The sequence below is a fragment of the Sinocyclocheilus rhinocerous genome, unplaced genomic scaffold, assembly GCF_001515625.1.
Source record: "Sinocyclocheilus rhinocerous isolate Xijiao unplaced genomic scaffold, SAMN03320098_v1.1 scaffold185, whole genome shotgun sequence".
Taxonomy (NCBI): Eukaryota; Metazoa; Chordata; class Actinopteri; order Cypriniformes; family Cyprinidae; genus Sinocyclocheilus; species Sinocyclocheilus rhinocerous.
Window position 1 is genome coordinate 1,213,758 of NW_015662163.1, and position 23,598 is coordinate 1,237,355.

Here is a 23,598-nt window from a genome sequence, read left to right on the forward strand (position 1 = left end):
CGACACAGCACTGAATACGGAGTCGTTTTACCACAGGGTTAAAGGGGACTTTAAACATTTGATTAGAGCTCGCGTACTTATTTACAATATATATATATATATATATATATATATATAACAAATAGTTAAGTAACGAGCACGCGCTTGTGTAATCGTTACACAAGTGCATCGCGTGCGGCGTTTGTGCTCATGGTCGCGCGGACTTCCGTGCGTTTGGTTTGGCGTTATTTTGTCCAAAACAGAATGGGAGATATGTCCTCCAAAATACGAATGCCGTCTCCGGAGGAAGCGCTACCTGGAAGAGAGCAGAGCATGAAAGTGTCAGGTATGGCGTTGTGAATTTGTTTGACTTTCTCAGTTGTTCACGTGCTAACGCGGCTATCAGCTCTTAACGTTTCAAGTCACGATGAGATGGATATATTGTTATAGGGTACGGAATTGCAACCGAAGCGTACTTGTGCAAAAGAAAGCGAAGACGAGTCCTCTGCGGTCGAGGAAACGGGGAGCTTTGTTTTGTTTTTCCTGGATCTGTGCGACGCACATGCGCAGTGCTACACTTACGTATCGTCATTTTGTTTATTCCAGACATCCAGATAGCGAGTATTTGTAGACGTTATTTACTTGTATTTGGCTACTCAATATTCAACTCATATATGTTTTGGTATGACACTTTATAGTAGCATCATTACATCTTATTCAGCCCTTTTCTCTTTCATTTTCATCCATTTTTCACGTTAAAGTACCATTTAAGGTAAAGCAAAATGTTTTTAAAGTCTTTTTTTTTTTTTACTGAGTAATATCCCCAACACTCTTGGCATTAAATATTCAATATCTTTCTCCTCAGAGGCAAGAGTACAGGGTAGTAAAGGGCAATAAAAGGCACACTTGCAGTGGAACAGAACAGCTGACTCAGGCTCTTACATAAAAATGGAAATGCTGCTTCAAGTAGGGTGAAGAGCTCTGATGGGAACAGGAGGCCTGCTACGAATCCTAAATCACACTGTTTAAGTGACATCATTTAAAATAAAATAAAATAAAAAAAAGAAAACATCAGTTAGAATAGTAAGTAGTTATTTAGCAGACACTTTTATCCAAAGTGACATGGATAAAGTGGGACAGTCATCCTGAGATAAAAAAAAATAGTTACTATCAATAAATACTTTTTTTTTCATAATTACACCCACATGTTATTCCAAACATTTAAATGTAATACCAGTATAGTTCACCCCCAAAAATTACAATTCATATACTCACCCTCATGTCATTTCAAACCGGGAACACTTTTATTTTCTGTGGAACAGAAAATAGTTTGTAAAAACATTTTGTCTATGACACTTTTATCCAAAGTGTGTGCGAAAAGAATAGTTTATTCAAAAATTATTTTCACACCCTCATGTTATTCCAAACCTATATATAATTTTTTCTTTGGAACACAAAATGAGAAAATGCACGAGCAATGCATGGGCTATTTCTTTTTCATATGGAAAAAAAGAAGCACGTACATTGTTTTACAAATATCCTTTTGTGTTCCACTGAAAAATAACAGCATATGGATAGGCATAATAATGACAGAATTTAAATTTTTTGAGAAAACTATCCCTTTTGTCTTGCTCAAGGGCACAAAAGTGATAACACAAGGCTTGTTTCTTTCGGAGGTCGAACTAGCAATTTTCTGCCTTTTCAGCCTTGGGCTATAGCCATATACCTTGTCCCATTCTCCCAGCAGCAGGTCCAAGTGGACATTTCCCTTAGAATTTTGGCATTGGCGTTCAGTGCAATGGCATGAAGCATACCCATGCAGGGATCCACCCCTTCAGACTGCAGTGAACTGATTATCAGCGCTCGCCTCTCAAGGCTTCCCCCTTGGTAACATGACTCCACCGCGGAGCTGGAAGGTTGCCAGGTAACATTCTGCAACACTGACACACGCGTGTCTCGCTTTGAAGATGTAATGAACCTTGTTGAAGGTTACAGACCACAGAACAGATGGAAGAATGAGATCAGAGCTTAGGGCAGTGCGATGTCTCTTTGAACACGAGGAGCTCTTACAAAACGCTCGCCTCTCAAGGCTTCCCCCTTGGTAACATGACTCCACCGCGGAGCTGGAAGGTTGCCAGGTAACATTCTGCAACACTGACACACGCGTGTCTCGCTTTGAAGATGTAATGAACCTTGTTGAAGGTTACAGACCACAGAACAGATGGAAGAATGAGATCAGAGCTTAGGGCAGTGCGATGTCTCTTTGAACACGAGCAGCTCTTACAAAAAACTTTGTGGGCGCTTATTTCACGTGCTGAGGGAACTGGTTCAGTTCTTTCAAGTGCTGGAGTTGCTGTGGACTTTTGGAGTGGGATTGTACTTCTTTTTTATTGATATGCAAAAAAAAAAAAAAAAAGCCCCCCTAGTTGAAATTGCTTGAATAATTAAGATTTTTTTTTCAGTGTTTTGAAAGAAGCCTCTTCTGCTTACTAAGGCTTCATTTATTTGATTAAAAAAGTAAAAACAGTAATAATGTTAAATATTATTGCAATTTAAAATAACTGTTTTCTATTTGAATATATTTTAAAATGTAATTTATTCCTGTGAGGGCAAAGCTGAATTTTTAGTAGCCATTTTAGCGTATCAGAATGATTTCTGAAGAATCTTGTGACACTGAAGACTGGAGTAATGGCTGCTAAAAATTCAGCTTCACCATTATAGAAATAAATTGAGTAATTGAAAATCTGTAGTCATATTTAACAGTATAGTTCACCCAAAAATTACAATTTTGTCATTCTTTACTCACCCTCATGCTGTTCCAAACCTGCATGACTTACTTTCAACTGTGGAACACAAAAGAAGATATTTTCAAGAATGCTGGTGACCAAAACAACGTTTGACCCCATTGACTTTTATTGCATTTACCAAAAAAATAAAATAAATAAATAAAACTTTTAAGTGCTTTATACTTTAGACATTTTAATTAAAATAGATGTTTTCATTTTAAATAAAACATTTTAATAATAATAATAAAAAATCAAATGTGACAAAAAAAAGAGAAAAGTTTCACATTTTTCATCTGGTAGAATGCTGCCAGTCAACGCTGCAAAGTAAAACGAATTTGTGAAATTCTAATAGTAATTTGGCTAGTTGATTAGGTAGTACAGAAAAAATACTTAACTTGAGTAGTTGATTGCTCATATGCTGTATATTAAAATTATATTTACTAGGAAATATAGATTGTCAGAGCAATATAGTCCAACTGTTTTCATATTCTCTATACCAGTTGTTGATTTGCCATGCTAAATATCATATAACAGTTTTGTGGCAGTGCATGATTTGGTTTCCATATAAGTGAGAAAGTTTGTTTTGGGAGGGCGTCCTTGGGGCCGTCCTGCTTTGGCACACAATAGCGCTGCCATGTCCCCAAAAATGGCAGTAGCAGCACAGGAGGTGCTGTTTTGGCACGCAGAGAATGATCACAGCGCTGAAAGGAAGAACAGCAGCAGGATTTTTCCCTGCTAAGACAGATTTGAAAGTGAGTAGGTGAAACACAGAGCAATTCTCGAGTACCGGTGGCTAACAACGCATGGAGCGGATGGGCGGTTGAAGGAGGGACGTTGGAGGTGCGGGGACGCTTGGGAGATTGGGATGACAGACATTCCAATGTCCTCACATCTGTGCATCTGGCGAGGGAGGAGGGGGGACCGAATCTGGATGAAGGTGGCAGGGAATGGCAGAGAAGAGAAATTAATTTGAGATTTGTTTTGATCAATTTGCCTAAATTGGCGCTTTTTCGGGGGGAGGAGGGGGCCCCAGACAAGCAGACACAGGCTGGAGCTGCGCCAGGGTTTCTCGGGAAAGTTGCCACGCTGGGAGTGTGGGAGCACGAAGAGGGAGAGGAATGGAAGAGAAAAAACCCAGGCGAGACTTGGCAGGGTTCTATCGCAGCTCCCTTTGTTTGCTCAGCTTTTGCGCAAAGGAAATCAAAAATACCCAGAGTGCAGCAGCTCAGCTTCAGTGCTAAAAACAAAATCTAAAAAGAAAACTGCATTATATTTCGCAGGAAGTTAGGGCAAAGGGGGCACACATTGTAATCAATGAGCCGTTTTTGGACAATTCTGGAAGAATTGTGCGGTCCCCGTTTTTTGGACTGGACTTTTGAAGTTGTTTGCGCCAAGAGATGACCATGCGTCTTCAGGGGTCTTTGTTATCTTAACCGCAAATGAAGATGTATCTGACTTGTTTATGTTCTCATTAATGGCTTTACTATGCCTGGAACTACAAACGGCAAGTGCCAAAGAAAAGTTTGCACCTCTACGACCGGACTGCAAAGTTTTGTTTTTACTTTCAGAACTTCTAAAACTAAGGGCCAGAAGACGCTGTGTTCCTAAGTGGGAAATTTATGTTTTTGTCTTGGAAGAAGAAGTTAGGTGACTCTCCAAGTGTCCTCAGCAACTGTCTTCTTTCTTTGAGGTGTGTCTCCAGAAAACCAAGACCATATTCCAAGGCTGTTTGCATTTGAACATGCTTAGATCAATGAGGGCATAAAGAGACTGTTTTGTTTGCAGGTGATATTCCAGGCTTCTAACTATTAAGGAATTTGGCACTCTACAAGAAGGAGATGAATTGTTGGTCAGCCATTTTGATGCTCAAAAGCTTGCGGTCAACAAACGTCTGGAGTACAAAGAAGGCCTGGATGTTGATTTTCCTAACGTCTGTAGCGTCTCTTTCAAGCCAAATAATGCTCTCAATTATTGAATCAAGTTTTTTTCTCAATTGGCTTCCTTGATGCTGATGAGTCACTGTTAGAAAGGTGAGTTGTTGTTATTGGTTTGTATGATTTATTATTGGTTTGCATGAAGTATGATTTCCTCTAGAGAGACAGTTTTCTAACGATTCTTCATCTGCTTTTTTTCATACAGTGTTGCTTGAAACATGCCACCCTTCTATACAGACTTTATAGCGTCCTCTCACCAACTTTTATACTAATATACTGGTTTTCTGTCTCACAGCTACACATTGGCATTGCTTATTGCTATTGCACTAGGATTCTGGCTGCATCGGCAGGCTTCCAGTGCTTTTTAACTGTGAAAAGGGCAAGAACAGAGAAGAGACAGAGAGAGATTTTGTTGATTCGGTGCCAGTATGAATTTGCCAGATGTGTTTCATCACAAGACAGGTGTCCATGGCTGATAGAGCAGGTGCATTATGATGTTTGGCATTATATTTTGATATTATGGTTTTCTGAAAGGCCTTTCAGCTTTCCATCAATACTCAAAACATGCAAAGGCCTAAACTCTCTTTGGTGGAATTTTAAACAAGTGGACATTGAATTTTTAATCACCAGTATTTCTGACCTTTGAAGATGAATCCAAATTCACTGTTCTGCGTGCCATTTCTGATTTGTTTTATGAAGTAGAAACTTTTTTTTTTTGCCACCAGCGTCTCAGAACAGCTGCTTGGGCAACAGCAAAATGCCAGTTGGAATCGCTCCATTGCTTTCCATTCGTTAAAAAATAATTATTAATTATCAACAAGATTATTCATATACCACCTGGATAGATCTAAATTAACAACCCTACTTGTCTAGTTTTGGAATATGTTTATTTAAAGCTTATCTGTAGATTAGGCATTTTTTTTATAATGTAGAGTGAAATACTATCACTACTGCAAAGCACAAAGTACCTCTTAATAAACCAATTAAAGTACAAAAAGAAGTGCAAATGGAAAGAATTCACAAAGATTGGTTGGAAAACTACAACACTTAGCTGTTTATTTAGAACCCACAACATTGATTAGACCAAATAACTTTAAATTCTTTAATACTGAAAAATGTAACATTTATGTAAACTACCATTCAAATGTTTGGAATCAGTAAGATTTTATACTTTGAGCACCAAATCTGCATATTCAGCATATCTGAAGGATCATGTCACCCTGAAGATTAGAGTAATGGCTGCTGAAAATTCATCTTTCCACAAAAGAAATAAACTTAGTCAAATAAATGCAGCATTGGTAAGCATAGGAATTTTAACAGTGTTATAGCATACTTGCATCAGCTTTTAATCAATAGTTAGAACTAAAATCCTTGAGTGTTTTTTTTTTTTTTTGAGGTCTTGAGCTTCTTTCCTGGCTAAGTGTATAAGTAGAACAGTCCAACCATGCATGTGTAACAGTGGCTGTAAATTATTCATAACTTCCTTAGCAGATAATAGAAAACCTGATATGTTTGCATGGCTTTTCTCAGCAATACAGTTTTTTTGAAACCTTTTAATGGGTGCAGAGAAGCAGTGTGGAGTTTTTGGTGAATCGTTGTGCACGTTGACCCACTTTAACTCAGTTAATATCTTGAGAATCTAGCCTCCTTTATATTCCTGAAAGTATCATTTAGATTTGTCTTTCTCTTTGCTGATCTGCTGTAACAAATGTGATGTTCTTTAGTTTAACTCAAGGCTAAGATCATGGTTTTGACTCCTAGTGAAACCACATACTGATAAATGTACATTTTGGATAAAAGTGTCTGCCAAATGCATAAATGTAAATGTAATCTGACCTTCAAACCCTAATGTGTAGAGAAAAGGATGACCTGCAGGTATGATGTGATTAACTAGATCATTTAAAAAGCCTGTTAAAAAGCCACACTCCCTCTGTCTCCCAGAGTGCTCTTTGCCCTGCTCAAGAACATCTCTGTCAACATACAGGACTTGTATTGCTTTCAGCAGTCGTCTGGCCTGTCTGTCTTTTCACTGATTTACAAAAGATAGTGGTTGGTTTATGTACTGGCTTAATGATTGTGTAATATTTATATGACAGATTTGGACTTAAATAAGGAATATGAATCATTCCAAGTTCTTGAATGGGCTCGCACTTCATCAGCATGAGAAAGGAACAATCTGGGTTCAAAAGCTAAGCTCTATTAGTAGAAAATTATTTCAACTTTTCCATCAGCTTGTAAAAATTGTGCACAATTTCATTTACAATGGAAGTCTATAGGAAAGTCATCAGGAGAAAGTTATATACACTTTAAATACAAGGGTTAGTCCATCCAAAAATCATTGACTCGCCTTCATTTCATTACAGTGCAAATCTGTATGACTTTCTGTATCCTATGGACCCCAAAAGAAGATATTTTGAGACATGTATAAGTGTTATTTGTCCATATAATGGAAGTCAGTGATCTCCAATGTTGTTTGGTTCTCAGCGCTCTTCAAAATATCTTCTATGTTCTGCAGAAGAAACTCATTCAGGTTTGGAACAACATGATTTTTATTTTTGGGTGAAATCTCTTTAAGAACATTGTTGAGAATTACTATTATCTGCAAATTGTAATTTTTAGTTTTCAAATCTCTTTAGATTCAAAAGAGATTATCAAAAAAGAAAAAAGTGTATAGGGCAGGATTTATCTATCCATCGGTTGTTGATTGGATGGAGGCAGATGTGAGCTTGCAGTCGATTGTAAGAAAATGAAGAGCTCAAAATATTATTTCAAAAAATGAAACATAAGCATGGATGATTCATTCAATAAGATCAATAACATGCATTTAGAAAATAGATTTGAGATGTCGACTTTTGGTGGTGCTGACGGGCATGTGAAACAGCCTTTGAAATTTCGATAACACTATTTTTGTTATAAATGTTACATGTACTTACTATTATAATAACAATTAATTATGCATAATTACATGCAAGTAACCCTAAGCCAAACCCTAATTCTAACCCTAAACATATAGTAAGATATACATAAAGGTATAATTACACTGTAACACTGACACCTTAAAATAAAGTGTAACCGAAATGTCTGTCTCGCTAACTGATTGGGATTATTCCAACACTGTTATTTGTATTTTATAGGCCCAATAATATCTTCTTCATTGTTAAAGCTGTGATTTATCTCGGTGCAACATGGAGGAAGTTGGAATGGCTTAGAACAGTTGAGTCCAAGAAGACAGCAAATGCATATCACCGCGTTGAGTTGGTGGATTTGGCATCGTGGCTGTGCGTATGATAAATTCCAAATCTCACAGCTTGAAGGGTTGTTTCAAGAGATCAAAATAAATCTTTCTGAAAATGTGTTTGGATTCAAATGTTTTATGCTGGCTGTCTCATCCCAATATCACAAACCCACATGTAAACATATACAGTCTGTGAGATGGGCTCACAAGTTAAGAGTTTTTCTGCTCTGTTAGTTTAAGCAGAAATTATTATGGCTGATGGTAAACTGCATTGTATGGCAGTCATTGATTGCATTATGGCCACCTCTCAATAACTATTTTATACTTTGTTTGTTAAAGTGATAGTTCATGCAAAAATCCTGTCTCAAGTCTCATGTTTTTCCGTAATTGATTCTTTCTTCTGTGGAATGCAAAGGAGACTATTAAAGTGCTGTCAAGCTCCAAAAATGACAAAAACACCATAAAAGTAGTCCATATGAGATATGACTCATGTACTATATTTTATTGAAGTCTTCTGAAGCTAGAATATGATGCTTATGTGTGATGAACAGATTGCTGTAGCTTGTAACGTTTGTGTTAGCATAGTTGAATGTGGCACATGAAGATGTCCCACCAGTACTAAGGATTTAAAGTCACAATGAAACTGAAGTAGTGACAGATCTTATTTTCTTGGTATTGTGATGTGCACGATTGTGTAGCAGATTAAAACCATTTATTAAGTTTGTTTTTAAGAATGCACAAAGAATAGTGACTGATTCAAGCCATGTTTTAGCCACAATTCATCAATTACACTATGTAAAAGCAATTACAAAAAAATCATTTGTATTAGTATCTATTACTATTTTAAAGGGGTCATAGGATGCTACATGCACTTTTACAAGTTGTTTGAACTGAAATGTGTGTTGGCAGTGTGTGTACATGACCACCCTATAATGATAAAAATCCACCCAGTGTTTTTTTTTTATCTGGTTAAATGTTTTCCCCTTTCTCAAATCGAGCCGATCTCAGATCTCCCCTCCCACGATAGTTTGATTCTGTTGCTGGATGTAATAATGAACATAGTAGTCGTCATTTACTCCTGACATCTGAGCCGCTGAACTCGCAGTGGATTACATTTGTTTCTGAAGGGAATGCGCCCCCGATCTACATAAAAGCGTCTATGTTCGTGCAAATCATTCATGATCCAGCCTCATCTACAGAAGAAGTGAGTATAATGTTTTGTAATGAATCTTTGCAAATCGCCTTTCCTAATAATGTGCTGATTAGCAAGTTTCAGATGAATGCGGCTAAAGTAAACGGTTTCTCTGAGAGCAGCTCGGAAGAAAGGGGCGGGGTCAGCAGAGCTCATTAACATTTAAAGGAAAATGCTACAAAAACGGCTTGATCTGAAAAGAGCTGTTTTTGACAGGATAAAAAATTTGTTTTTTACACTACCATTGAGAAATTTTAACCAAACTATGTTACAGACTTTTCATTAAGACCCCAAAGAATCATATCAACTTGTGGATAATGGGCATCCTATGACCCCTTTAAATAGTAAGATGTAGTTGTTGGAATAATGTATTCAGAATGGCTTTTTTTAAATGATGGTGTCAATTGTTAGCGTTGTGTAATGTAATCTGTTGTGTATCACTGCAGTGAGTCCAAGACAAGTTTCCTTGCAAAAGGACTATAAAGTATAACTCTAACTCTATTATCGAAAAAGAAAGAAATATAGTTGTGTTTTTTTGTTTTGTTTTGTTCTTGTTTTATGTTGGTTGTTGATTGGATTTTGAGATGTTGCAATCAAAAATGATGGCATATGTCACCAGATAATTTGAAGATTGAATTATGACATACTGATTAAACATGAGGTCAAAAAGTAAATAATGCACAGATGAATTGTTCTCAAAAAGATCTATACAATGCATTTATAAAATAAATATGAATTTAGAATTTTGGTCTGTTTCACAAAGCTAAATGGTTTCTGAAGACTTGGAATACACTTTCATTATTCTTTCTTGTCATTTCTGGAGCTTTCATTTGTAAGGGTGGAAAAACAGCAGGAATATACTGCCTAAATCTCTTTTTCGTGTTCCAGGGAAGAAAGAAAGTCATATAACCTATACTGGAATGACATACGGCTTAGTAAATGATGACAGAATTTTCATTTCTGGGTGAGCTAACCATTTAAATGAGGGTAATAGCGATATTTTGTCTGCTCTTGCATTGATCTCTGTTCACTCCTGGACGTCTTCTGAAAGTGGCAGGCCACCTTTGGACAGTCTGACAGGCAGAGGAATCAGCATGTCCTGCGCTCTCTCCACGTCCTTAGTGGACCACGTGCCTGCACTGCTCCGTTACGCCTGGCTGACCTGTCAAAAATGTTCTAGTCACACAAGTGGGCTTCTACAGCGTGGCCGCATGGAAATGACTTGGCACCTTTGCATTAATTTTTCATGGGCCTTGTCTTTAGATGTTCCCCCTCCTTTTGAATATCGGCTATTTCTAAGGCCCGGCCCTGCAGATCGCCAACGTCATCGCGGCCCTGTGGCCGAGGAGTTTAAATGCAGGATGATGCTCCCATGCTGGCAATCAAACCCTGTGGAAGTTGCCCACCTGGAGCATCGATGTCAAACTGCATCGTTGTTCACGAGTGCTATAAATAGCTTTCCAATCAGACTTGATTGGAAGTCCCCCCCCCCCCCAGATGGAAATTGCTTTAAATGTGCTGGCGTATAGGTAAGTTACGTAGGAGGGGGAGGCTGAAGTGTCTTCGCAAATGCAAAGAACGTGTCGGCTGGGAACACTGGGAATTGAATTACAGGAAAGCATAATGCAATCCTTGATATCTACCTACTCTGCCTAATGAAATCAGCAGATGAAAGCACAGCTGGACCTTCTTGCAGGATATTACTGTGTGAGAAAGTGCTTAGCTGGCTGAGGGAGGGGGTGGAGAACGCAAGCACCTTTGGGAACAGTACGTGCATGTTCTCACACCAGTGCATGTTCTTTCCACTTCAAGAAAACTCTTGTTTTATTGACACTTTTGTTGGGCAATGGTGGGCAGTGCAAAAACTTTAGACTTAAATGCATGTTTAAGTTCTTTTTTTTTTCTTTAGTTCTCATTTGTTCTTGTAGTATTGGCTAGTAATGGGTTATATAATTGATATATTATTATTTATAAATTATAATTTATTGTAATTTATGTACTACCGGTCAAAAGTTTGGAATAATTAAGCTATTCAAATGTTTTCCCCTTAATGCTTATTTATTTGATCAAAAATACAGAAAAAATTTAATAATATGAAATAATATTACAATTTAAAAGAACTGTTTTCAATTTTACTATATTTTAAAATGTATTTTATTTCAGTGATACTCCAGTCTTCAGTGTCACATCAATCTTCAGGAATCAATCTAATATACTGATTTATTGATCATTAAAGATTTCTTATTATTATCAGTGTTGAAAACAGTTTTGCTGTTTAATATTTTTTGTAGAAACCAGTAGGTTTTAGGGAAATAAGATTTAAAAAAATAATAATACTTTTATTTACTGTATAGCAAGGATGCATTATTGATCAAAAGTAACCGTAAAGACAATTGTAATGTTACAAAATATTTCTGTTTCAAATCAGTGCAGTTCTTTTGAACTTTCTATTTATTAAAGAATCCTGGAAAAAATGTATCATGTTTTCCACAAAAATATTAAGCAGCAAGAACTGTTTTCAATATTGATAATCATTAAAGCACCAAATAAGCATATCACTGAAGGTGAGCATATGAGACTCCTTACAAATAAATAAATAATCTGAATTATTCCAAATGTTTGACCGGTAGTGTATTCTTTTTCCATACACCTGCAGCTGAAATGTATTTGTGCATAGGCATCATTTATTGTGTGAGTTTTTGTGGGCTGATGTAATGGTGATGTTGAATACGGCAAAATCATATTCAAATTTGAGGTCTTTTCAGATTGATTGCTTTTTTTTATAGGTACAGTGAGGGGTTAAATTGGGATTTTAGTGTTGGTGCCCTTGGTGAGATTTGACATGGCCCATTTCCACCCCTAAAAATGCACAATTACCTATTTGTAATAGCACTTTATACACAAAACAAAGGAAAAAGAACAGAAAAGGGTATTTTGATCAGCAGGTATGATATTGCTTATGAGGTATTTATTTGGTGTAATACTGTGGTGCAGTACAGTAAATGTAATATTATACCACAGGCTTTAAGATATTTACTACATCTCTCCGACAGCTCAGTTTGCTGGGTATCCCTTTGGCAGACAAGAGGGTCATATATCAAAGAGATAATGGAATGTGGCGTCTTCAGCACACCACAACGAAGGAGCAGTATCACCTTATGCAACTGACTTATGCTTTTAAGACAATTATCTTTTTAGCTCCCTTAATTGCAGGTAAAAATCAATAAAAATTATTGATTCTTAAGAATAATTTCTGTTTGGCAGTCGGACTACACGACTGCCAAACAGAAATTATTCTTAAGAATCAATAATTTTTATTGAGTCAAAAACAGAGAAAATTGCTTTACTGCAAAAATGGTTTATTGAGTCAAAAACACACTGAAAATTATTTCTAAGAATCTGTTGTTTTAAAGGGTTAGTTCACCCAAAAATGAAAATTCTGTCATTATTTACTCACCCTCATGTTGTTCCAAACCCGTAAGACCTCCGTTCATCTTCGGAACACAAATATTTTTGATGAATTCTGAGAGCTCTCTGACCCTCCCATAGACAGCAATGTAATTACCACGATCAAGGTCCAGAAACATAGCAAGGACATCGGTAAAATAAATGACATTTTAGTGCCAAACGAATGACTCTTGTGACTTTTTAGTGAATCAAAAACATGCAGTGCAACCAGCGTTGTCCGACTGCCGAACAGATTCTTAAAAAAATAATAAAAAACGTAAGAATCAGTTATTTTTAGTGAGTCAGAAACATACAGTGCAAAATCTGCAATCCTACTGCCAAACAAATGTGACTCTCATGAGTTCTTTTTGTGACTCAGAAACATAGAGCACAACCAGTGTAGTCCGACTACTGAACAAACGTGACTCTTATGAGGTGCTTGTTTTTAGTAAGACAAAAGTCTGACTGCGAACTCATTAGACACAACAAAATCCATGTAATTCTAACAGTGAGACTTAAATCAATGTAGATGCTGACTGATTTTTCATATGACGGCAGATAGATAGCTGTACATGAGTAAAAGCTGAATATTTAGATCAAAGCCACCAAATATAATCCCTCTCTTTGTGTAGTCATTAAATAATCAGCATTCAGTCCACACCAGCCTTAGTGAGTGTATTTATATGTGTTTGTTTACATCCCCAGGCTGGCATGTTAGAGAACAGTCTGTTTACTTCTAATAAGCTTTCTGTGGCCATTCCATGCAGGCCGGGCTGTCCCTGGCGGTCCTGTCCCAAATCAGGCCCCCTGACCGGGAGAAGGATGCACGCAGGGCTGACACATGAGTAGTTGGCACATGCCAGGCTGCCTGCTGGGAATACCATCCCTCCCCACACACAGCTCTCACGCCCTCATCATCCGCTCACCCGCTCAGCCTGACCGCCTCCTCCTCTGCTCAGGCTTTTGTTGAGGAATTTTCTATTTCCTATAAAATAGTTGCCAGCTAATGGATTTTTCCTTTATTCATTGGACGTGCTGAGCGATGACTCTCTCTGCACTTCTTAAAGGTGATTTACAATTAAAGGGACTTGGGCTATTTTCTAATGATTCTTTAGCTGAGTGGGTTTTATTGCACTACTAAGCTGTGTTATTAACAAACTGCCGCTTCGGCCCGTCCCTGTGAGACATGCTGAAATGCTTTGTCCTTTTCTCTGCTAGTGAATAAGGCCTTTCTCTCTTTGAGGCAGTCCAAAGCTTTTACAGTGTCACGAGAGAGGGTCCTGAATAGCGAGCATTCCCACATGCGGCCGACAAACACACTCGTGCAAAAGTATTCCTGCACAAACACATGCCATGTAAAGTACTCTTCGTATTAATCTAGGCGTAAATAAATAAACACATGCATTTAGGCACATTTCTGTTTTCTCTTGCTGTCCCTCTCTTTCTCTGAATGGATGACTGTTTATTGTTAGTTTGTTTGGTATGGTTAGTTTATGGATGCTTTTTAATATAGGAACAGTGATGATACAAGGCCGTTTACCTTCAGTTTATTTTTAGTGGGAGAGAGGAGGCAGAAGCTTGTGCACAAAAGCTTAAGGAAAAGGAAAGATAATACTTAAAGGGGTCATATGATGCGATTTCATTTTTTCCTTTCTCTTTAGAGTGTTACAAGCTCTTGGTGCATAAAGAAGATCTGTAAAGTTGCAAAGACTAAAGTCTCAAATCCAAAGAGTAATATATCTCCTAAATTACTTGTAACAGGAAGAATTTATTGCGAAATAGCCTTAGATAGCTTACTGCATCCAGTGTTTTTATCAAACATGAAGATCACAAACACAGATATTTAAGGACAGGAAGGCTGAAACCTATGGCTGCATGATTTGGGGGATTTTTTTTTTTTTCCTTCTAATATTCTAATTTTTTTTCTTAATATTTTTTTAAAGCTCCAAGTTTGCTGCTTGTTTCTATGGCTGCAAAATTTGGCCAAACATCTTGTGATAATAATAATAGTAATTATTATTATTATTATTTCTAAATAAAAATATTAAATAAGAAATATTACTATTGTAATATTTCACTGTAAAAATAATTTTTTAAGAAAAATACTAACTATTATTATTATTATTACTATTAGTAGTAGTAGTAGTAATAGCATTTTACAGTACAACAAAAAAAAAAATACAATAATAATATTTATGGCTGCCTTAATTGCTTAATTTTTAAACATTAAACCATCAAGCTTTTATTGGAAAACCACGGGTTTAAAGTTTTGTTTGTCATTACGTTCTGAGACACTGAAAACTGGATCATGAGCTGCTCGTGTGTAAAAGAACACACTTCACTCTGACAAATGCAGCGCATAATTATTTAAAGCCGTGAGCCGTTTAAGCCACACTGTGATTTCAGTTTTATTTTGATTAATCGTGCAGCCCTACTGGAGCCCCTTAATAGCATCTACCAACGCCTATTATTTTATTAGTTATCACTTACATGCATCACATAATATAATATTTACAGTAATTAACGCATCATTCTGAGATATGGCATGTTTTTGCTAGGCTACCATTGCAATTCCACTACATGTTTGTATGGTAAACCAACTATTATGTAAAATGCCTTTTACATTGAAACCATGCGATTCCGTATGTGACTGAGTGTCTGTATCAGGCGTCAGATGCCCCTACTTTATTAAATGGATGCAATTCTCAGCGTAACATAAGAAGCTAAAGTGTTCTGAAAGTGTTATGGATCGATTTTCTCCCTTTTGAATGCTGTTTTCTCAGACAGAGCTGCATACGAAGATGTTCCACAAGTCCGCCCATGTTTTTCTCATCGGATTATGCTAACAAGCACATTACCTCGGTGTTGAGTTCATGCAATCTCAATCTTTCACCCCATCACCATCCCTGGCTATACATTCGACTGCAATCAACCGCTGGACTTTTCAAAAGAGCAGCGGATCTCATTCTTGAGGAGGTGGACATCTGGGAACCTATTGACCAGCTTAATGGCAGCACATTAAAAGCATCCTGGATGACATGGCCTCTCTAACACACAAGTGCCTTGTCTCTCCTTTAAGGCCTGTAATGGATAAGAGCTTGGCCAGAGTCTCATGTCAGCAATATGATTGCCTACTATTTCCTCCTTGCACAAAGAGACTAGACTCACCTCCAGACAAAGTGCTCTTAAGGTCCATATAGGCCGAACCTTCTCCGTGCATCACGGTGATGCAAACTAGCACTGGAGGAATTCTATCAATCCCATCCATTTCTGCATGACAGCAGATCAGGGCCAGACAGTGTTAGAGTACAGTGCGAGTTGTCACTGATTTCTTCCCATGCGTAGGTTTGCGGATTTGTCTCGCCTTTTTTGTCTGATTATGATGTGTTGGCAGTGCTGCAGACACGCAGCCAGTATAATCAGCTAAAACAATGGGCCGTAATAGCTGAGAGTGTAGCATCTCCTCTCATCAGCTCTCATTATAAACACAGACGCTGTGTCGCTAACGTTAGACAACACAGGCGTGGATCAAAGTGCATGCCTGATCGCAGAGAGCCATCGAATACCATGTGTGTTTTTTGCGGTATATGAGGACATCGTGCTCTGAAAGTTTATTGCGGTATAGATGTATGGAGGCTATCAGCAGCACTTGTGGTCTGTGTTGATGGTCAATGACGCGAGTGTCTGGTTGACCAGTGATGTATTCTCTATCCCCTATATGACCGGTCCATGCATAAGAACCATGCGTACTGTTAGAATCCAAGTTTTGGTACTTCCATAAAGGCTAATGTATGGTCACAGATGAAAATGCACGTTAAATGTAGTTCAGAGAGCTTGAGCTAACATAATTCACCATTTGTACAAGCAAATGCATCTAGCTATTCAAGCTTGACTTCACACATCGTTGTGCTCCGAAATGCACTTGCATGTTGTATTCTCACTATTGCCCTAGGGAGGCAGTTGTAAATTGTTTTCTATGGCCAGTTTCCCTTTCAGGTCAACTTTCATCATGGCAAAGCAAAATTGAAGAGAATGTTGCTGAACAATTTACAAAGGATTAGTTCACTTCCAGAATAAAAAATTCCTTATAATTTACTAACCCCCGTCATCCAAGATGTATTTCTTTCCTCAGTCGAAAAGAAATTAAGGTTTTTGAGGAAAACATTTCAGGATTTGGGGTTGAAGGTCCAATTTGCAGTTTCAATGCAGCTTCAAAGGGCTCTAGACGATCCTAGACGAGGAATAAGTGTCTTATCTAGCGAAACGATCAGATCAGCCATTTTCTAAAAACATACAATTTATATTTTTAACCACAGTGGAAAGGTCACGCGTGATGCAGAAGTACCGACCCAGTGTTTACAAAGTGAACGTGCAAAGAAAGTCAAAAACCCTTTACAAAAAAGGTAAAACAATGATTTTGGACGATTTTAAAGTTGGAGGAGAAAATGAGATTTTTTGAAAATGAGAGTTTTTCGCCCTACCCTATCTTTTTGAACCGAAATACACAGACAAAAAACTACACGTGACCTTTCCAACGTGATTACGTAATGCGTGAAGTCGTGCATGCGCATCGCAGAGCTAGTGTAAGATGAGCATTTGTGGTTAAAAAGTATATACATTTTTTTTTTTAAACAACTGATAATTTCGTTAGATAAGACACTTACTTATTCCTCGATTGGGATCATGTAGAGCCCTTAGAAGCTACATTGAAACTGCAATTTGGACCTTCAACCCGCTGGCTCCCATTGAAGTCCACTATATGGAGAAAAATCCTGGAATGTTTTTCTCAAAAACCTTAATATCTTTTCGACTGAAGAAAGAAAGACATGAACATCTAGGATGACATGGGGGTGAGTAAATTATCAGGAAATTTTTATTCTGGAAGTGAACTAACTGTCTATTAAATTATATATATTTTTATAAATAGCTACCACACACATTTCAAGGTAATTCAAGGTAATGATTTCTCTTCCTGGAAAACAGAGCAGAAATCATGTTTCCTGGCTGTGAAATTTAGTAACTTAAGCTTATTGTCTTTTTTTCTTTTAAAAAAGATCCCTACAAAATCCCTACAATATTTTCCCACCGAAACATCTTGTTTCACTAAAAAATATGTCAAAAGAGGAAAGAAAATTGTTCTAGCCAAACCATTTTTTGAGGTATTTAAGTATGTGCAGAGGGACTTCATATAGTGTTTCGTCTGTGTTGCATACAGTCGTTGTAGAACATTAGCTGAACCAGTCTGAAAAAACATGGTCTGATTTTGAAAAGCAAAATGTATTATTGTTAGCAGTTTTGCCGATTTCCGTCCTTTTCCATTCAAGCAGACTGGGGCTGTGCTCAAATAACTGGAAAAAGATCCCCAAGGGAGACCAAGATGGTCGCCATGTGGACTGATCTGCTTTAAAATGCTTTGTATGTTTACCCTACTGGCGGATACAATGACAGAGGAGGAGATGGATGAACATAGGTGTAGGAATGTATCTGAATGCATATGCAGGATGGAGAAGCCATAATATAAGGCCTTTTTCAAGTTGACTAGCATTGCAATTACACTGCAGCTGTGAGAAGACGCAGCAGTTTTCCTCTTTGAAAAGCTTCATCCAGAAATGTCGTAATGGATTCTCATCATTCTACTGTTAGTACTCCATTAAGTCTAACATTCTTGGTTTCCTTCATTTTTGTATTCTTTTCCAGGTCGTCATTCTTTTTTCTCATGCTGTGCCTACTCTCCTTCTTTCCTCCTCATCCTCCTTTCCTTTCAACCCCTCTTCCATCCCTCCCTCCCCCTCCCGCAATCTGTCATTGATTGCCGCGTCTGCAGTGTCTCCTGAATCATCAGCAGTGCTGGTGTAATGGTGTGGAACTAGCCAAGGTGAATGGTTATTACTTATTGAGCTCCTGATTGCTGGGCAGAGACTAGCACCCATTTATTAGCACTTGAGCAGCATGGGCTCAAAGTAAACCGACTTTCTCCTTATCTGTTGTTGGAATGTGTTTAATGTTAGCAGTGAAACTGTGGTAACAGACATGTTATGGAACATTTTCTTTCTTTGTCATTTTGCCACTTGCTAAACAGACATGTGATGCTACTAACATATTAAAACATTAACAAACCTGAAGGGACTGATATAGTAATGTGCATTTATGAGGAATTTGGCAACCCAAGCAAAGAATCAACAGCCTATCAGCTAACATTAGCCATCTAGCTTGGTTGCATAACATTTAGCATGTTTCTGAGGCATATGTATAGACTGTATTGTGAATCTACTTTTTGCAAGATATTTGTATGCAAATATGGCCCTAACAGTACATACTTGAAATGTATATGTATGGGGCTTTCTTTGTCGCTTTGCTACTTGCTAATAAATATACAAAGCAAAGAGGTTTAATAACTGGAGAAAGCTAGCTGTTAGCTGTTAGCATTCCCACATATCAGCGCTTGGCTGGTGCTTTATCCAATGACATGAGCTGTAAACATTTAGTACTTGTGGCATTTATGATAGATATTGTTTAGTATACAGGTATGGAAAGCAGTAGCGATTTAGAGCAGTCAATTAAATTGTCTTTTTCATGAGAAAAATTGTCATTTTGTGGTTGTGATTTGGAGAAGAACAGGTAAATTACAAAACAGATTTAACCTCATGCAGTGTCTTTATTTTCATATGAACCGTTACCATTCAAAAGTCTGGGGTTTGTGAGATTCTTTTTTAAAAATACTTTTAGTCAGCAAGGATGCATAAATTGATCACAAGGGATGGTAAAGACTTTTATATTTTCACAAATAATTCAGTCAAAAATGCTGTTCTTTTGAACTTTCTATTCTTCAAATAATCCTGAAAATGTATCACTGTTTTCACAAAAATATTAAACACAACTGTTTTTACATTGATAATAAAAAAAAAAGTTTTTGAGCACCAAAGTGGCATTTTAGAATGATTTCTGAATACTGAAGACTGGCGTAATGATGCTGAAAATTCAGATTTGCCATCATAGGAATAAATTATATTTTTTAAATAGAAAACTTCTTTTAAAATGTAATAATATTTCAAAATTTTGCTGTTTTTATTGTATTTTTTTAATCAAATTAATGCAGCCTCGATGAGCATAAGAGGCATTTAAAAAATCCCACAACCCCAAACTTTTGAACGGTAGTTTATTTGGCTGCAAACCAATCAAATTTTACTTTATCTACTTTTTTGAAGAGGTCAAGTTAAGACCTCAGACAAATGTGATAAGCCTCCTGTTCACAGAGCCTCTACCTCAAGGCGGCACAAAAGCTTGTTTGTGGGGAGAACTAACTGAATGGGATGCAAGTTGTCTTGATAGAATCTGAGAGATATATTTGGCTCCATATAGATGGCTAATTGCACCAGTGCACCGAGTCCTTTCAGAGCCTTTTCTTTGCAGCCATTGACAAAGCGGGCTCCGCAGGGCCACATTATTGTGAGGTTCCTTCTAGACAAGAAAGCAAGACCCCCCAGTCCCTTTCCCCTCCCTGCACACACACACCTCATTTTTCACAACCCCTTAACTCAACTGATGTTGGCCACTCTCGCTTTTGTTAAGGGTGCATTTGGCCCCTGTCCACTCTTGGTGTCGTGGCTCTTAATGGGTTTCCTCGTGCATTGATCAGAGTCAAGTCCACAGGGAGGCTGCTAGACCGCAGAGGGACCAAAGGGCAAGGCCTGAGGGAGCCGGAGGGACTCTTAACAAGAGGCACAGCAGTAACAGTCTGAACTCCTGTGGCACTATCACTGCTGCATCTTGCCTTTCTCTCAAGGGCTTGTCAATCAAAAACATCCAGAATAATAGCCGCTGACCGGACATCAGTCAGACCAAGCGCCATTTGATAAATAATTTGTCATGACTGCATGGAAAATCAAATCACTCCAGACTCAACCATAGAAATTGTGCTTTATTTAAATGACAATAGGAAGGACGGAGTCTGACAGGGATGTATCTCAAATATACAATACTCAGGGTCAGCTACTATTATGTTCTAGCATTTATAAGCAGGGCTAACAATAAGTTTTTCCCTGCTTGCTTGTTTGGGCCAGAGTTCTAACTGCCATGTTTCACTGCGGCCCCAAAACAAATATTTTATTGTAATAATAATAATAAATAATAATAAAATTATTATAATTAGTAGTAGTAGTAATAATAATAATACATTTATATTCTTATTACATTTTTTACGTTTTCTAATTTTTAAATTTTTTTTATTTTATGACTTATTTACATTTATCATTTTAACTGTCCAGTCATAAATGTCACATTTACACTTATTATTTTATTACGATAATAATCATTATTGTTATTATTATTATTAAAATTTTTCACACATCTTTAAATATTTAAACATGTTTTTAAACAGAATTTGAAATATTTACACATTTTAAATATTACAAACATGTATGATGTACACTACTATATTTAAATATAGTTTCATGTTATGGTAGATTATACATGTTTATGCCTCACTTTGAAGACATAAAATACATGCTCAAAAATGTAAGATAAATAATGCCTTATTTATTGTGTATTGCTTTTACCAATCTTGGTTTGTTTTCTCAATTACCGGACATGTTCAGGGTCAGATTAATTTGTGGAAGCTCTCTTTTATCTCAGCTGGAACCATAGGCCGGAATGCAGTATTGGTTTGTTGTAACTGAACAATTGAGTTTAACCACCTGTGCAGCTGAAGCAGTGCTTTAATGAGTGGACTGCATTTATGGCCCTGTAAAAGAAAACAAACCAACAGTGCCTGTTTCTAGAGACTCATGACCTTGAGAGAAAGATTGTTTGAGAGGAGGCTGTTAAGCTCTTGTTGGAGTTTAAAATTACACTTTTAGGAAAAAAGACAAAGATTGGGTCTTCTGTCGACGTGTACAGGGGTCGTCTTGTGGGTTCAAGGTTGTGTGACTTCTCATCACATTCAATAAGCACATCATCTGTTCCATGTGTTTTTAAACTCTATATTTTTATTTTCTATAACTTGACTTCTGTAATATGTTTTTGAACCCTCCTGTGTATAAGTTATTGCTGCTGCTTGGAAATTGTGTATAGTTTGGAGACATATACAGAGCAATAAATCAAGCATAGACCAATAATTCAGCCAGAAATGACAGTGCTATAGTGTTGGCTTGAAGTTGTTTGATATTATTTCTTATGGGGTCTTTTTTATTTCCCACCATTGTTGCCTTTAGAATTAACTTTATTTTTCTCAATCATTAGAAATCCATCGGCGTGAGCATAGGGAGGTAATATGTTGTGGAGCTTGTATCCAGATTGTTCTGTCCTTTTTGGTAAGTCTATCCTATTCTTGTAACGTTATTTTTTATATTTAGCTTTTATATATTTTAAAAACATGGCTCTCAGGAATACTGAATTCTGATTGGTCAGTCATGGCATTCATCAGTCAGACATTGCTTAATATTTGCCATCCTCTGCATATCTGCAGATCTGTTCATCCAGCTAAAACTGGCACTATTGTCACATTAGTAAGATTTTGTTGAACAATTTGCAAAAAATTATGAATCGCCGCTCACACAGAAGTGACTTTCAAACTAAGAATTTTCTGTTGGTCAGCGAGACGAATTTGCGCAACCAACCTGAACTCGCCAAATATTTTGCCATCACATAAAATTCACAATCATGTGGATTCCTATTGAAACTAAATGAAAACTCGCCAAAAAAGGTAAACGTGACTGTATATTTATCACACAGACTTGCGTTCTCTTGTTTCAAATAAATACAACTACTGTAGGACCATCATAGTTATCGATAGTTAATATGAGCTCAGTGAGCTCATATGTATCTTTTAAAGTGGGCTATATATTTTAAACAGTATAAATGTATTTAGATTGAAAATGCACTGTAAAAAATGTGCTGGTAAGCAACCATCAGAAAACTTGGTAGCTGCATGGATACATGAATAAATGAGAAATTAGTAAATTAATATACATAATATAGGCCTAAGTGTCCTTGCAAAAGTTCCATCATGCTCAAACTCAGTTCTAATAATCTGAGACCCAGATTCAGTGGAGATCAATCTAGCATTTGTCTATTTTGAATTAAGACGAACTCTGATGACTCTCCTGAGTGCTGGGTCCCTGCCCAAATGTTTTGTGGTGTTTGACCGCATTCTCATTTCCTATCATGGCCCCTGCTGAGGAATCAATGCAGTACAATCCCACAGAGCCTCATCTGTTTAGATGCTTGATGCCGATAAATTGGCCATCTTGATGACGTATTATAATGGCTCATTCAGTCCTCATCTAACGATCCACTGTTCTAGTCATTCCAGGATATTTTGGAATTTGTAATTTGGCTGAATACGTTTACGTGTAGAGTCTAATCTAGGATGTAACATTAAATAAATCTGCATGAGCATGTTTTGTTTATTAATTGATGTCACTCTGCATGTGAAAGGATCATTTTGGCTCTATACATAGCTTGTCATCTCCATTAGCAGTCCATTAGTTAGTGTACTTATCATTTGAATTCACTTTCCCGCTTTTCAAAAAAAAAAAAACTACAACAACATCAACAACCACAAATTGTATTGTTGGAATTAAAACATCAACCTTTAAAGAAACCAATAATATGCTGTAATATACATTTAATTTTAGCTGGGTTCAGCTATATAGGAAAGACACATTGAATTTCTCCGGGAATTATGCATTTAAACACATTTCTACACTTTTCTGCTACATCTGAATTTTTGTGTTGAATCGATAGGTTAAATAGATGTTTTTGTTCACAGTTCAGCTTTATAACATTTATTTGGTAACACTTTATGCATTAACTAACTGACTAACAATGAGTTATACATTTGTTACAGTCTTTATTAATCTTTGTTAACATTAGTTAGTAAAATATAACTGTTTATTATTTCATGTTAGCTCAGATCCATTAAATAATATTGACATATACAACTTTTGATTTTAATAATGTAAGTAAATGTCGAAATGAAGATTTAACTAAAATTAATAAATGATGTAGAAGTACTTTTCATTGTTA

General features: G+C 37.0%; 1 protein-coding gene across 2 annotated transcripts in view; it reads left to right on the forward strand.

Annotated features, from left to right (window-relative positions):
• msraa (methionine sulfoxide reductase Aa) overlaps positions 1–23,598 on the forward strand; it is a 65,401-nt gene continuing 41,803 nt past the window's right edge. Inside the window, exon 1 of one of the 2 annotated variants that reach the window (XM_016537551.1) lies at positions 1–325. In XM_016537551.1, the coding sequence (XP_016393037.1) occupies positions 190–325 (136 nt within the window). In that variant the 5' untranslated portion in view covers positions 1–189. The remainder of the gene's footprint in view (positions 326–23,598) is intronic. The other variant, XM_016537550.1, reaches the window with a different exon arrangement.